The sequence below is a fragment of the Anticarsia gemmatalis genome, chromosome 29, assembly GCF_050436995.1.
Source record: "Anticarsia gemmatalis isolate Benzon Research Colony breed Stoneville strain chromosome 29, ilAntGemm2 primary, whole genome shotgun sequence".
NCBI classification, from domain to species: Eukaryota; Metazoa; Arthropoda; class Insecta; order Lepidoptera; family Erebidae; genus Anticarsia; species Anticarsia gemmatalis.
Genome location: NC_134773.1, coordinates 4,678,460 through 4,696,585, shown reverse-complemented (window position 1 = coordinate 4,696,585; position 18,126 = coordinate 4,678,460). Strand labels below are relative to the sequence as shown.

The 18,126-nt window shown below is 38.1% G+C and overlaps 1 protein-coding gene across 1 annotated transcript in view; it reads right to left on the bottom strand.

Annotated features, from left to right (window-relative positions):
- Positions 1–10,810: 10,810 nt before the first annotated feature.
- Positions 10,811–18,126, bottom strand: part of LOC142985221 (glutamate receptor ionotropic, kainate 2) — a 35,243-nt gene continuing 27,927 nt past the window's right edge. The window contains exons 16-20 of the mRNA XM_076133258.1: positions 17,660–17,860; positions 16,496–16,679; positions 15,817–15,944; positions 14,038–14,145; positions 10,811–10,858 (exon numbers count right to left, since the gene is read on the bottom strand). Coding sequence (XP_075989373.1) covers positions 10,811–10,858; positions 14,038–14,145; positions 15,817–15,944; positions 16,496–16,679; positions 17,660–17,860 — 669 coding nt within the window. The remainder of the gene's footprint in view (positions 10,859–14,037; positions 14,146–15,816; positions 15,945–16,495; positions 16,680–17,659; positions 17,861–18,126) is intronic.

The window sequence follows — 18,126 nt, the reverse complement described above, 5'->3', positions numbered from 1 at the left end:
ATCATATAAATTTTCACAATGAACACACACACAATTTTGCTCACACAGCACAACAAAAACTATGTCAAAACATCATAAAACAGAGTTACACCGTTTTTCCATACAATCGTTATCAAACCGCGTCGTTATCTCACTTGAACTATAACCTTTTAAATGAAAGACTCATTTACAACCATCCATTATATAAAGACCTCTCAACTCTCGTACATAGAGAGAATTACATACAAAATGTTCTAAGAAAAATTCTGACGAGAGCTCAAGAACTCTGGTCGTTACTTGATTCCAATTTCTTGAAGAACAAGGCCGTAAGAATTGTTTTAATTTGATCTTTTTATTCGGTAATTAATATTTAATTTATCATCAGGTTAACTTTTCCTCCAACTATGTTAGAGTCAGTCTCACAGGATGCAGCTGAATACCAGTGTTTTACATGCAGCGACGGTCTATCGGAAAATATAAATATAAATATAGTTCTAGAAGGGTGGGTAGACTGCCTACGATTTATCATCATATCAGTAGCCTTTCTTCCAACTATGTTGGAGTTAGCTTCCAGTCTCACCGGATGCAGCTGAATACCAGTATTGTACATGCAGCGACTGTCTATCGCACCTCCACAACACAGTTACCTGGGTTATAACACGATACTAAGTAACACTGTGCGTCACACTTTCAAGCTTCTGACTACTGTTATGTACGTATGTTGTGAAATTGGGCATAAACGATCTATCTCTAGTCATGTAGCTTGTAAGGTATAATTTCGAACCCGCATTATGATAAAAACTATCTATCATTGTTGTTTTAAATATACGACATTACACCCCGACTTTGTTCAATATTTCTCAAATATTTTTTGCAAAATTGTTCAGAGTCACGCTCTTCGTGTGTTAACTTGTACATTACATAGATGTACGTGCAGTGATATTTGAGCTGAGCGTCTCCGTGCTTCGAGCACGTTACAAGTCTGACTTGTTAACATAACATGAGTTCACACAAACACTTCAACCACTTTAACACTAGGTTGACTAGTAACTAACAAACAAACAGATATAGGTATTTTTATATGTATGTAGTTACGTTTGTAACAAATCTTGGTATATAAAGCCATGAGAATCTTAACTTGTATTATTCGAAAATGCATCGCAGTCTAGTAGTTTATATTATTATATTTTTTATATATTTCGTAAATAATGGTATGTATTTTGCGCTATTCTTAAAAGACAACACTGCGATATTTAATATTTATTCGTAACTAACAAAAGGTTTGTATTTTACAGAAACTTCTGGATTTGAAAGATCTACAAGGCAGAAAAGGTTTGTATAATTTATTAACCAATTTAAGATGCTCCTATTCATTCTTTTATGTCATTCGTTCACCAGTTGGTAAAGGATCAGTGTGTGTAGTAACGCGAACATTAATTTCATAGTTACAGACATACATACATTCAATCACGCCCTTCTTACCATACTTCTTACCAGAGACCAGAGAATGCCACTTGGTACGATCCTTACAAACTTCCCTTGCTGTCACATACATACATGTTGTCATACAGGACCGTCGGTTACGAGTAGCACCTGACCTTTTTACAACACATCACCGATATTATGTCTTTCTAGAATGTCTCCTCCCGGCGACGTTTTTATTTATTAGATGTACATTTTTTTTCTAAACCTGAATATAACTTTTTCTATATAAGTATAAGTGTTTACTTGTATATGTGTTACCAGTTATATGGTTACAGTACAAGCTCTGCTTAGTTTTTCCCAAAATACAAGCTCTGGCTTAGTTTGGGAACTAGCGTCTGCAACTTCTAGAATAACATTTACGTTAGCTATGTATTGTAAAATTCTACATTTTGATGCTACCATTGTAATGTTAATTGTGTCAATAAACATTTTTTTTATTTCATTATTTTTAGTTTGTAATCAGATGACCGTGTGAATACAAACATTGCTTACTCATTTCTTTCAGATGTATAGTAATACAGAAGCAGTCAGGCGGTCGGGCTGACAGCGGCGAAGGTACTGATGATGAAGACTATGATTTCAAGAAGCCGATGCCAAAAGACCCTGGACCTGATCGGCTGCTGGCAGCCAGGATCGAGAAGAGAAAGGATGTAGAGGTAAAAAACCGTAATTTATTGTATTCCTAGCCGATATTTGGCAATCTAGGTGGGAACCGCACACTCAAGGTACGGTGGTCATTGAGGTCAGGTGCTATTAAGGAACCATATTAACCACTGCACCAAACAAGATTTTCACTTTATTTTTTAAATGCAATTCCCGCTGTTATAATTGCTCTTATGTCGCGGGGACGTTTACAAACATACAAACAATGAACAAAAAGCATAACTAGACCTGTAACAACTATTTGTAGATCGCACAAATAATTGTCTCGTGTGGGAATCGAACCCAAGAACTCCCAACGCACTCATAGTGACGTGGCGACCACCTTAACCACTGCGCCACGCCGAATTCATTATATTTTATTTTCATTGAATACATTTTTTCCAAGCTCACCCATCCATAGTAAACCGCGTCACGGTAGCTTAACCCCATTATTGATGCACAACTAACTAAGCAGGTTCATTAACTCAAAAAGGGGTCAGTAACCCTACATAATTGTAAAGATAAAAGGTTTTTTAAGCCTACTAGACGACCTAATTCGCTAAGTATTTTTAAGTTTGGGGTGCATTTGGTTTTAAAAAGGGGTGTGTAACCCTTTTAAGCTTCCATTGGTTTGAACAATGTGTTGAGTGTGCCGTCCGGTAGTGTGTCGCGAGTTCTTGGGTTCGAATTTTGTGTAGAAAGGAGATCATTCATTTTTGGGCTTTTCTTTAAAGCCAAAAAAAAATCTGAAAGAGTTGGGTTAGGTTAGTCATAAAATTGTGATTCAATATCAATAATTATTTTATGCTTTCTAGCACTTTCAGATATAATAAAATGTTTGTATATAATGAATTTTCAAACTTGTATAACTGGGTTAAAAGCGATCCTACAACTTTTGTGCCATACTAACTATTGCTTTAAATAGCTGACTATCGATATATGCCACTTTTATTTCTAGGCCGGTACTTTCAAAAAGGCCCATAAATGTATTAAGTCTGAGTCTGAATTTTCTTTAGAGATTTTTCAATTTGTGTTATGTATGTACCAGTCAACCTGGGTAATATATGAAACCAACACAATTGATAAAAGTTTGCAAAACTAAAATAAACCTTTATCAATTGTGTTGGTTTCATACGAAAAAAATAATCGAAACTAGTTCATATTCTCACTGTCAATGTTACCCAAATGATTCAAAGTTACCCAGGTTGACCTTCCGGTAATACTGCCTCTCTGATTTAGTAGTGTATATATTGCTGCGAGTTCTCAGTTTGATTCCCAGATAGAGTTATTTTTGTTATAATTATAATAATATTACATGGGATAAAAGCATAAAAAAAAATATTGTGGTTCTACAGCAATTTACGGATAGCTCAAATTTTGCTTTCCAATCGGAGTGGAACCCGTGACCTCCACACCTTAACCACAGCACGAACAACTGCCTAAGCATAACTTAATCACTTCTAACCTTTCAGACTATACCTCCAGAACTGCTGAAATACAGGAAACCAAATAAAATGGGGATGTTCCGAAAATTAAGAATAAAGAATAGAATGAGAAGCAGTTTATAAAAGATACCTCAACAACTATAACGAAAACTAATAAACCAACTTTAAGTGTTTATTGAGAGTATACTTAATAGAATATATTTAAGATAAACGATAAATATAAATAAATAAATATCATTGGACAACTCACACACGGTCATTTGATTCCAAACTAAGCAAAGCTTGTACTGTAACTAGATAACTGATAAACATACTTATATGCTTGTAAATACATACTTATATAGATACATTAACAAGCTCAGAACAGATACTCGTGGTTAACACACAAATATTTGTCCCGGGTGCTTATTGTTGTTTAACTATTTGGACATATATTATTGTATTTAAATCTTTTTTTTGTTTCGCAAAAGTAATCTTCGAAAGGACTGACAATCGTTAACAGAAGCTTGTAAGTGTGACGCACAGTGTTACTTAGTATCGTGTTATAACCCAGGTAACTGTGTTGTGGAGGTCCGATAGACAGTCGCTGCATGTACAATACTGGTATTCAGCTGCATCCGGTGAGACTGGAAGCCGACTCCAACATAGTTGGAAGATAGGCAAGACTGATGATTATTGAAATGTTATAAATAAAATACAATTATACATTGTTATATATTTTATTAATAATAAATCAAATGCATTGCTAACTGATGTTTTAATATTTACAATAACACAAACAGTACCTTATCTAATAACTATTTCGTTTTTGAAAAATATTTTCTTGAACTTATTTTAGAGATACGCTTGATCTTCCACGAATTTTAGGTCTAAAAAGAAATATTATTATAAACCATTTTAAATAAATAATGACATATATAAGTAAAAGTAACCTGAAAAAACTATGTCAAAGCTAATTTCAATTACTTAATTTACATAGACGGTTTAAAAACGGAACAGAATATAAACCTGCTAATTTTCTAATAATCTATTCTTTAGGATCCAGTAGTCAGAAGCATGAAAGTCTGACAACCAATCTTACCGAGGGGTATCATGTTATAACCCAGGTAACTGGTTACAGGTGTTGTGTAAAATACTGGTATTCAGCTGCATCCGGTGAGACTGGAAGACGACTCCAACATAGTTGAAAGAAAGGTTAGACTGACTACCTATCCTTTAAAAGGCAAATTAGACATACACGTACGAATCTTGTTCTTAATTTCAATCAAAAAAGTTTTTATAATTATTTGGCACTTCGGTAAGTATCTGAATAAACACATAGGATACTTTTCACCCAAATTCATTTTGCTACGCGAATCAAAATACAGGAAAAAGTTTAAGAACCTATAAAAGCTTGTATCGATGTTTTTTTTTTCTTTCACGCAAAAAATACTCTTTATTTTTTTATATAATTTGGCACATAGACATGTTTATACATATGTAGGATACGTTTTACCCCGATTAATTTCGCTACGCAAAACGAAATCAAGAGAAGAAACTGTTTTGTATGACTAAATGAAAGTATGTAATTCTCTCACATAAATAATTTCATTGCATTTTAATATTATTTGACACATATACATACATAGTTTATATACTGTATTCACAGAAACGTTACTTATTAGCCCAGGAAGTGTTTCTGCGCAGAAGAGGTCGCAATCAGCAGCAAGTACCTATTACAAAATTGAATGCAAAAGTTAGTAGGGATGACTTACTCTCTTTATTTTAGTATAATTTGGCATACAGATCATTTATAACCTGGTTTAACTTATATGATACTTTATACCCCGGGAGACATTTCTACCAGAAGCTACATTTATAAATATTCACTAGTAATGCTTCCTATACGCGTATTATAAGCGTAATTATAAGCGTATCTCTAAAATAAGTTATCTTTCATTATTTATAACTGCACTGACCATACGAGCGACATTTTACATGTCAAATATCACAATGTTTTTTATTAAACAACAATAAATCAGAAGAATTAACACTAAATAACAAAAACACAAAAAAAATATGGTTTATGGTTATGTTAATGAGAAATGGGGTCTGAAAAGAAAATGGCGGCTAAGATTGAAAGTAAACATTCTTCTTCCCAAATATGCTTTAAGAGTGACCTAGGCATGTTTATTCATACCAGTACCATAAATGCGGCATTCTGTCTGCTATATTCTTACAGCTTTACCGTTAAGCAAATTTCAGTATTGAGCAAAGATAATATAGTTGAAGACCCAAAAATCTACTTTTTTTTAAAGTCTCATGCCACTGAAATTAGAGATAGAAGTTTATACAGAAGACGGTACGTAACGAATATACTAAAGATTAAAAAAAAATATAACACAATAATTTCTTTAAATCTTTAAGATATAGATATTACAAATACTCGGTTAATCAATCCAGCAATTATATAAATATAATATAACAAAAAAAAAAGTCTGTTGCAAAAATTACAATTTAAATTACCAAAGAATATATTTTACTAATCGTATGATCAACGCAGTACTTAAACCTCCCACACACTAAAAAAGCCAAAACACACATTCATATAAATGAAACACTTATATTACTTAAAATTACGTAAAAAATATGTTTTGTTAAAACGACCTACAGTATATTTAACTAGCGATTTTTAACATTCTCTTTAAAATATATTTCTTATTTTTAAACTCTAGGCCGAAGTTTGAAAGTGAAAAGACACTTGTGAAAGTGCAAAGTATCTTTCAACATTCGCAGTCTGTTAAATTCATAATCCTCTTTTGTATTGCGTAGTCGGGTAAATAATACATTTCTTTTAAATAAAATAAATATAAATAACTTTAATTAATTACTATTGAACTCTAATACACAAATTAATATTCACAAAAAAGACCTTCCAGACAATATTATACAAAGTATAGCTGATTTTACTAATAGCCAAATACCGTAATGACGCTTATCGTTAATTGGTAAGAAAGATACTTTGCACTTTCACAAGTGAACAATCACTTAGAAACTTTCGTAAATATTTGGCAGTATTAAAAAAACTAACGTTTTTTAATGTGTGTACAAAACAAATTGTTAATAATATACGATTTCTTACTACTGCTGTTACAAATGCAATGTTCGTTTTTTGGCACACTTTTACTACAAAACTGCTTTAACTAAATAAATAAATATAATTGAACAACTCACACACGGTCATTTGAGTTTTTATATATTATACTAAATATATACTTGTAAATACATACTTATATAGCTACATAAACAAGCTCAGAACAGATACTCGTGCTCATCACACAAATATTAGTCCCGGGTGTGATTGGAACCACACGCGGCGCTACGGTTATTGCGGCGAGGTGACCACGTTAACTGCTGCGACAAACGTGCAGTTAAGATAAGTTTTCACAACTAGGATCAGAACAAATATTTGTCCAATTATTTATTTATTCTAACTAAACAACTAACCAAATATACTAACACATAAATAAATGTATACTAGCTGACCCGCGCAACTTCGGTCGCGTCACATAAGAGAGAATGGATCATAATTTCCCCCCTTTTTTAACATTTTTCGTTGCTACTCCTCTCCTAATAGTCGTAGCGTGATGTTATATAATCCAAAGCCTTTCTCTATAAATGGGCTATCTAACACTGAAATATTTTTTCAAATTGGACCTGGTTCCTGAGATTAGCGCGTTGAAACAAACAATCAAACTCTTCAGCTTTATAATATTAGTATAGATAATATATAGATTCCTCTGTCCACACATTAAAAAACGTTTCAATACGTACTATAAACATTATTTACATAAGAACACAGTTTTATTTTGTATTTACTTATCTATTTACTACGGGGGTCGTATCTCCAGATTTTTTGTTAAATTCGTTGCCGGCAACCATCATTGCTTATCCCGGGTCATACAAAAATTTTCCAAAGTCTTCTCTTCGCTTTAAACATTGAATTAGTTAAGAAGTTATGAGCATGAACATATTAGGTCGGGGAAAAGTCTTTTCGCATTATAGCATGTATGAACTTGTAATAAAATCTTTTCTCTACACAAAAAAGCTCGATATTTGTGTACCTCACGAGCTCACTGAAAGAAACCTAATGAACCGTGTACACATTTGTGATTCTTGAAGCCAAAGAGATTTTATTACAAGTTCATACATACTATAATGCGAAAAGACTTTTACCTCGACCTAATATTTCTGAATTTTTAAAAGTAAACATAATTTAAACAACTGTAAGAGTAGCGACGCACCTGCCAAACTCTTGCCTTCAAACGGAAAGTTCAACACTAAGGTAATCACTAACCCCTCTTTTTTAAGGTACGTTTAGCGGTAGTTTATCTATTCAATAGCGTTTAAATTCATATAAAAAACAGTTTGAATAGATAAACTACCGCTAAATGTACCTCAGACACCAAGGATTAATGTTATATTTACTTAAAAAGTGTAAACATATTACTGCCCATGACTGTAAATTTGGATAATAATTTTATCAGATACTAAAGTTTCCTAGAGTTTACTGTAACGCCATTTACTAATAATTATTATTTTTCTTAAAACACGTTAATTTATAGTATAGGTTCTAAAGTACCACCTTGGGGAACACCAATTTAATAATATAGAAAATCAAATTACAATTATTTAATTGAGATTTTCTGTGACTACATTTTATTTCTGTTAAAGAATTTTAGTTTAAAACTAGAAATTAAATTAATTTCCAATATTTTTTGGATAACAATCGATAAATAATAGTGTCAAAAGCTTAAGATTTTTTAATTAGAGTAATAGTAATGATACAACACAAATGTTCTAAAACTATTGCTATATTTCAATATACCTCTGCCTACATCTTGGGGTCCAGTACCGTAATGCGATATATAAAAACAAATATCTTATATTAGTTGAATAAATAAATCTAAATTGATTGAAGTGTGAAAATAAAACGGACTAGTCGTGGGTACTGCCGTACTCCCAGAAAATCGTTCTTAATTTGTATTATTCAAAATGACGTCACATTAAACTCTATTTTACTCAACATTATACAAAATTAACAAGATATCAACCATTATTAATTTACCTTGAATTTACAAATTTTCTTTATAAAACCAGCTCACTTTTTCCAATCACTTTTCTATACTCTTCTCCGGCTTGCATTTGAAATGATCAATTAGATACCGCGATGTATTTTACAAGTTTTACTTAAGAAAATTTGTGTCCCACTGCTGGGCAAGGGTCTCCTCCCGTAATGAGGGAGGGGTTAGGCCTTGAGTCCACCACACTGGCTAAGTGTGCTTTTGGGACTTTGCATGCCCTTAAGAAATGTGTTCAACAATTTTAAAGCAAGGAAAAAAAATACTTTTTATGTTTATTCTTACTAATATTGAAATGCGAAAGCCTTAAAAATGGTTAGTGGTGAACCTAGTGTCAAAGTAGTTGAAGTTTGTCTGAACTCATGTTATGTTAACAAGTTAGACTTGTAACGTGCTCGAAGCACGGAGACGCTCAGCTCAAATATCACTGCACGTACATCTATGTAATGTACGCGTTAACATACTGAGCGTTTACCGGTCGAGCGGAACAATATAAAACGTTCAACAATAAAGAATTAATTCAGAAACATAAATCAGTTTTAAGTGATGTCTAAAAATATATATGTTGCTACAATACATGTCATAATGACAGAAACTACATAATACTAATATTCTATCAACTTAGTAGAGAGTCTTGTATACAAGGTTCGCGGTACGGAGGTATACAACATACAGAATGTATAACATCAGAGACTCGGCTTATACAGCTGACGGTCACCTGTTTCATACACATACTTTATTTTGGAAATATACAAAATTATTACAGTCAATCTGGGGTGTGCGATAAATCAAAAATATAATTAGGGTCAATTTGGGTAACTTTGAATCATTTGGGTAACATTGAACGTGGGAATTTGAACTAGTTTCGATTATTTTTTCATATGAAACCAACACAATTGATAAAAGTTTGCAAAACTAAAATGTATCTTTATCAATTGTGTTGGTTTCATATGAAAAAATAACCCAAACTAGTTCAAATTCCCACGTTCAATGTTACACAAATGATTCAAAGTTACCCAAATGTCCTTAATTATAATCTATCTCTACTAAGTTGACACCATAGTATGCTCTTGAAAAGCCTTTTATGATTTCAACACCAATAACGAGGCGCCCATAGCCAGTTGCGCTCACCGATCGGTAAACGATCTGTGGGTTAAGCAACCATTGGCGCGGTCATTCAATAGATGGGTGACCGCATAGTGGTATTTGAGCTGGGCGTCTCTGTGCTTCGGAGGGCACGTAAAAAGTCGGTCCCGGCTGTTGTCTACTAAGATAACAGTCGTTAAGCCATGTCAAAGGCCTTTCGGGCGGCTTGAATACCAATAACAGTGGCTTCGATTCCATACATCGCGGTATTATTGACAATCTCATACATTTACTTCTCCTATTTAAAGCAGATGTATTTAAGGTGGTCTAGCTAATTACAGGTACATATTATAATTAATTAATATATATTTACGCAACTATCTGCACGTGTTTCTTCTCGCGGGGCTCCTTTAATACGTAGGACGTTGTCCTTCTTAATGAGCCAACTGAATCTGAAAATAAATAGATATTTTTAAATCACTACTGTCCTATTGTCCCTCACTTAGACGCCATGACGACGTCGCCGGCTACGTAAGCTCTGGCCATGTATGGTTGCCAAATAGCAAGGAGCAACAATCTGTCAGCAAGTTATCTACAGCGCACATTCGACTTGACTTGGTTGCATACTCGGCTTCCATACATTTTACTGGCGACATCGCCTGTATGGTATCCGGGCTCCAGAAAGTGATACTGCTACTACTGTTCCACATTGGAGATGCCACTAAACCATCGCCAAGTGAGATAACAGCTTTCAATAAGATTTGTTTGGATACATGGCTGGCGACGTCGCCTTGATGAGGTTAAGCTCTAAGGCTTAATACTGCCTATTGCGTGTGACAGCCTGTGATGGTGCGTGGGGCGCGTGTGTCGGCACTACACTGTACATGTACATGTACATGTACACTACACTACAGTACACTACACTACAGTACACTACACTACTCTACTGTACACTCGGGGCCACTCACTGTGGTGCGCGCGCGGGCGCGGCGCGAGCCCGTGCGGTCGCGCGGGCGAGGCGGGCGCTGAGGCCGCGCCGCGCCCGCGACCGCGCTACGACCAGCGGAGCTCCTTTAGCTCCACGCTGCTACTGCGAGAGTGCTGGAACAAATATTCGCAATCATTGATCAATCCATCCATCACTCCATCACTCCATCACTCCATCACTCCATCACTCCATCACTCCATCACTCCATCACTCCATCACTCCATCACTCCATCACTCCATCACTCATTCACTCCATCACTCCATCACTCATTCACTCCATCACTCATTCACTCCATCACTCATTCACTCCATCACTCCATCACTCCATCACTCCATCACTCCATCACTCCATCACTCCATCACTCCATCACTCCATCACTCCATCACTCCATCACTCCATCACTCCATCACTCCATCACTCCATCACTCCATCACTCCATCACTCATTCACTCCATCACTCATTCACTCCATCACTCATTCACTCCATCACTCCATCACTCCATCACTCCATCACTCCATCACTCCATCACTCCATCACTCATTCACTCCATCACTCCATCACTCCATCACTCCATCACTCCATCACTCCATCACTCATTCACTCCATCACTCCATCACTCCATCATTCATTCACTCCATCACTCCATCACTCTATCACTCATTCACTCATTCACTCCATCACTCCATCACTCCATCACTCCATCACTCCATCACTCCATCACTCATTCACTCCATCACTCCATCACTCCATCACTCCATCACTCCATCACTCATTCACTCCATCACTCCATCACTCATTCACTCCATCACTCATTCATGCATTCACTCATTCACTCATTCACTCCATCACTCCCTCGCTCCATCACTACATCACTCATTCATTCATACACTCATTTACTCCATCACTCCATCACTCCATCACTCATTCACTCCATCACTCCATCATTCATTCACTCCATCACTCCATCACTCCATCACTCCATCACTCATTCACTCCATCACTCATTCACTCCATCACTCCATCATTCATTCACTCCATCACTCCATCACTCCATCACTCCATCATTCATTCACTCATTCACTCCATCACTCCATCACTCATTCACTCCATCACTCCATCATTCATTCACTCCATCACTCCATCACTCCATCACTCCATCATTCATTCACTCCATCACTCCATCACTCTATCACTCATTCACTCATTCACTCCATCACTCCATCACTCCATCACTCCATCACTCATTCACTCCATCACTCCATCACTCCATCACTCATTCACTCCATCACTCCATCACTCCATCACTCCATCACTCCATCACTCCATCACTCCATCACTCCATCACTCCATCACTCCATCATTCATTCACTCCATCACTCCATCACTCATTCACTCCATCACTCCATCACTCATTCACTCCATCACTCCATCACTCCATCATTCATTCACTCCATCACTCATTCACTCCATCACTCCATCACTCCATCACTCATTCACTCCATCACTCCATCACTCATTCACTCCATCACTCCATCATTCATTCACTCCATCACTCCATCACTCCATCATTCATTCACTCCATCACTCATTCACTCCATCACTCCATCACTCCATCACTCATTCACTCCATCACTCATTCACTCCATCACTCCATCACTCCATCACTCCATCACTCCATCACTCCATCACTCATTCACTCCATCACTCATTCACTCCATCACTCCATCATTCATTCACTCCATCACTCCATCACTCCATCACTCCATCACTCCATCACTCCATCACTCCATCACTCCATCACTCATTCACTCCATCACTCCATCACTCCATCACTCCATCACTCATTCACTCCATCACTCCATCACTCATTCACTCCATCACTCCATCACTCCATCACTCCATCACTCCATCACTCATTCACTCCATCACTCCATCACTCCATCACTCCATCATTCATTCACTCCATCACTCCATCACTCTATCACTCATTCACTCCATCACTCCATCACTCCATCATTCATTCACTCCATCACTCATTCACTCCATCACTCCATCACTCCATCACTCATTCACTCCATCACTCCATCACTCATTCACTCCATCACTCCATCATTCATTCACTCCATCACTCCATCACTCCATCATTCATTCACTCCATCACTCATTCACTCCATCACTCCATCACTCCATCATTCATTCACTCCATCACTCATTCACTCCATCACTCCATCACTCCATCACTCCATCACTCCATCACTCCATCACTCCATCACTCATTCACTCCATCACTCCATCACTCATTCACTCCATCACTCCATCATTCATTCACTCCATCACTCCATCACTCCATCACTCCATCACTCCATCACTCCATCACTCCATCACTCCATCACTCATTCACTCCATCACTCCATCACTCCATCACTCCATCACTCCATCACTCATTCACTCCATCACTCCATCACTCATTCACTCCATCACTCCATCACTCCATCACTCCATCACTCCATCACTCCATCACTCATTCACTCCATCACTCCATCATTCATTCACTCCATCACTCCATCACTCCATCATTCATTCACTCATTCACTCCATCACTCATTCACTCCATCACTCCATCATTCATTCACTCCATCACTCCATCACTCCATCACTCCATCACTCCATCACTCCATCACTCCATCACTCATTCACTCCATCACTCCATCACTCCATCACTCCATCACTCATTCACTCCATCACTCCATCACTCATTCACTCCATCACTCCATCACTCCATCACTCCATCACTCCATCACTCCATCACTCCATCACTCCATCACTCCATCATTCATTCACTCCATCACTCCATCACTCATTCACTCCATCACTCCATCATTCATTCACTCCATCACTCCATCACTCCATCACTCATTCACTCCATCACTCATTCACTCCATCACTCCATCATTCATTCACTCCATCACTCATTCACTCCATCACTCCATCATTCATTCACTCCATCACTCCATCAATCCATCACTCCATCACTCCATCACTCATTCACTCCATCACTCATTCACTCCATCACTCCATCACTCCATCACTCATTCACTCCATCACTCATTCACTCCATCATTCATTCACTCCATCACTCCATCACTCCATCATCAGCTCTTTATGAAATGTCAAAAACACATTTTAGCATAGAAATACGACGTAGTGACGTCACAGTTTTGTATCTTGGCTCGGTTCAGCTCGTGGTGGAAACCTAACTCAAGTTTCTAGTCCTAAGATCTAGTGTTCACCTCATATCTGGATGAAGGCGGTACATGCGTGGCTGGAGAACACCTGGAGCAGCCAGGTCTTAGCACTGTTCTGCTTGAGGAACCGCCCCGCATTGCTGTCCTCAACTCCTGGATCAAAAATAACGAACTACAGCCAAAATATCTTCATAGAACGATTTTCAGAACGAAAACATGTTGTGCTTATCATAATTCTGTGTCTCTAGTGAAGGGTATAGAGTAAGATCCCAGAGTTGCCAAACCTACGTCTTTTTAGCAAAGCTGAAATTTTGAGGATTGTTAGTATAAAGGGTCTGTTAAGAGGTATGCACATCCACTACCTTGAAAGCGGGGCCGTTTCTGAGGTAGCGCGGAGTGAAGGTGCGTAAAAAACGACCCAACCTACGTTATAGTAGCAAAGTTGGTTTTCAGATATGTTTTTAATGATATAATGTAGAATTAAAATTGACCATTGCCAGATCGTTTCCCGGGGCCATAAAAACAGTTTCTGCTGGGACTACGTCATCCCAGCGTTTATTGAACAACTCTGTAGTAGGTGGATACACAAATATGTACTATAGATACACATTTACACAATGTCACACACTAATTCCCTATTAAACTAAAATTACGATTTTCCATATTTTCCGTTGGGCATACGCACACTCGCGAGAGTGTCGCACTCATAGGGAAAGTTTAAAGGCGTCTAGGGGACGAATGGCCCTTCGGATTGGTCTGTCCGCATACAAAGGGTCTTAAAATTGTACCTAAAATAACATATAAAATTAACGCTTGTAACTATAACGTGGTTAACCTAATTTGAAACGGTCTGGCAATGGTCAATTTTAATTTTACATTATATCATTAAAAACATATCTGAAAACCAACTTTGCTACTATAACGTAGGTTTGGTCGTTTTTTACGCACCTTCACTCCGCGCTACCTCAGAAACGGCCCCGCTTTCAAGGTAGTGGATGTGAATACCTCTTAACAGACCCTTTATACTAACAATCCTCAAAATTTCAGCTTTGCTAAAATGACGTAGGCGTCTGGCAGCTCTGGGATCTTGGTCCAGTATAAGTTCAATTTTGTCGAAAATGAGTTGACAAATTAGAGTGCTATTATATCTCACTTTTGCAATATTTTTAGTGTAAGCTAACCCTTTTGCACATTGCTACTGTTTTTAACCGACTTCAAAAAAAGGATGAGGTTCTCAATTCGACTGTATGTTTTATTTTTCATTTTTATATATAAAATTAAATAATATCACTGTTTCTATCAATCAATTTTTTTCACCAGGATATCTCATAAACCGAAATCATCAGCAAGCTGTTATTTTTAAAAATTATGTATTTCCATTACCGCTATAAGAACTAATACCAAAAATTTTTTCAATATTTATTAATGGAGGTCTCCATACAATAAAAGTTTTCGTATATTTTTAATATCAGTGTACGGAACCCTTCGTGCGCGAGTTTTACAAACACTTGGCGGGTTTTTTTTTATTTTACATACTAAGGCTCTTTACTAAGTTGTTGAACTAGGGTTGTTTGTAGTTTTATTTTGTTTTTTATAAAAAAAAGACAACTCCCGAACTAAGAATTGCTCTTGTGTCGCGGGGACTTTTACAAACATACAAACAACGGACACAAAGCACAACCAGACCCGAAACAATTATTTGTGGGTCGCACAAATAATTGCTCCGTGCAGGAATCGAAACCACGACCTCCCGCCGCAGTGGTGTTGGCGTGGTGACCTAAACCACCACATCACGGAGGCACAAGTAAGAATGCAAGACTATACCTGTCCCATTTCACTGCAGAGCGACTGTCTGCCTTGTGTGGCGTTCTTTTTGGTGTTCCAACAAAATTCTAATATGGCTACCACTATGGCCAGTGCAAGGCCACATAGAAGAGTCACGAATACTCCTCCTGTAACAAAAAAACATTTTCAATTCAAGATCTTTGACAGAGTCGAAGAGCTCGTGGCTTAGTTAACTACAGCCGCGATCGATCCCTGAGGTTAAGCCACGCTTGCCGAGGTTGTTCTGTGGATGAGTGACCATCTTATACATATCGAGCATGTTAAATTGTGTGTCCCGGCTGCCATTGCCAAAGATCTTTGACAGTCGTTAACAGTAGTCAGAAGCTTGAAAGTCTTACTTAGTATCGTGTTATAAGCCAGGTAACTGTGTTGTGGAGGTCCGATAGACAGTCGCTGCATGTACAATACTGGTATTCAGCTGCATCCGGTGAGAAACCGCCTCCAATATAATTGGAAGATAGTCTAAAAATATTTTTTTACCACTTGCTCCAACGGCGAAGGAACACATCGTGATGCAATCTTGCATGCCTGAATTTTTTTTAGCATAGTTCTTGAAGTCCCTAATCCGTACTTGGCCAGCGTAGTGAACTTCAAATCTAACCCTTCCTCGTACGGAAAGAGACGCGTGCCCAGTAGTGCCCAGCTCAAAGTGGCTCACCAATATTCTGCACCCCCAGCGGGTTGGCCTTGCTGTCCTTGCCGTCTCTGTTGCAGACGTCGCCCGTGTTCTTCCACCACTTGTCGTACAGGATCTGGATCACGCCCTTCTCCTGCAGCTCCAAGATCGCCAGGGATATCTTGTCGCGCCACGGACTGCCTTTCCATGTTGCTATGCCGTAACCCTGGGAACAACATACATAACTTTTTAAAGGCAACTCCCGAACTACGTATTGCTCTTGTATCGCGAGGACTTTAACAAACATACAAACAACGAACACAAAGTACAACCAGACCCGTAACAATTATTCATCACACAAATAATTGTTTCGTGTGAGAATCGAACCCACGACCATACATAAAATAACGCTTTCTTCCCAGAAATCAGAGTACTCCACTTGGTACGATCTTTACAAACTTCCTTTGCAGATTTTGAACTATTTCTATGTAAAATTTCGTCTAAGTGTGTTAATGTTATAAGCGTGAAAGCGTAAATTATATAGAGCGACCGTAGCTTTTAGACTTTTTTCTTTTTTTTTTTTATCTAGCCTATTTCTGTGTCCCACTGCTGAGCAAAGGCCTCTCCCCTAGACTTCCAGTCCCCTCGGTCACTTGCTGCTCCCGGCCAATCTTCCAGGAACGCGTCTATGTCGTCCCGCCATCTCCGTTTGGGCCTTCCCCGTTGCCGCCGACCATCTTGTGGCACCCACTTCGTGGCTATATTAGCCCATCTCTCAGGGTGCATCCGGTGAACATGTCCGGCCCAATTCCACTTTAGCCTGGCGGTTTGTTTGCCCACATCGGTAATGAAGTAGTGAAGAGTTCCGGACGCGATCCGTCCTCTTTACTCCAAGAATGCTACGCTCCATAGCTCTCTGGCAACCTTCAATTTGGACTTCTGAATCTCAGTCAGGGACCATGTTTGGGCACCGTAGGTTAGGATGGGCAGTATACACATGTCGACGAGCTTCCGCTTTAGGGTGATTGGAAGGTTGCCCTTCATTAGATGCTTCATGGACCAGAAGCTCTTCCAGGCGTTTAGACTTAAGAATGGATTATTATATTATACCTGTGTTTTCTTTTTTAACTTAAAATTATATATTACCAAAAAGCCTATTTTTAAAAAACTATCTTACAGTAATACTATCTTATAGTCTACTCTTACCTTAGAATCCAACAGTCCCCCAATCTGCGTAAGGTTACAATCTCTCTGGACCCTATGGTCCAGCATGGTGGACTCCATGAGGAAGGCGTAGTTCCCAGACAGAACCCTCCTTACTCCCTCTTCGTAGGAGGACACCAGCGCGGGAGGGGAGGCCGCAGACATGTGCAACCACATCTTTTGGTACATATCTATGTTTGACTCCTAGAAGGAAAAATGTTAATTAGATGATTAAAAATAAGCCACTCAATCTAACAATTTTAAACAAAAACATAGAAATCGATATTTGAAAAAGTTTCAGTCCTCGGCCTCGGCCTAGGTCTTAGTCTCGGCCTCGGTCTTAGTCTCGGCCTCGGTCTTAGTCTCGGCCTCAGTCTTTGTCTCGGCCTTGGTCTTAGTCTCGGCCTCGGACTCTCGATCTCGGTCTCGGTCTCGTCCTCGGCCTCGGTCTTAGTCTCGGCCTCGGACTT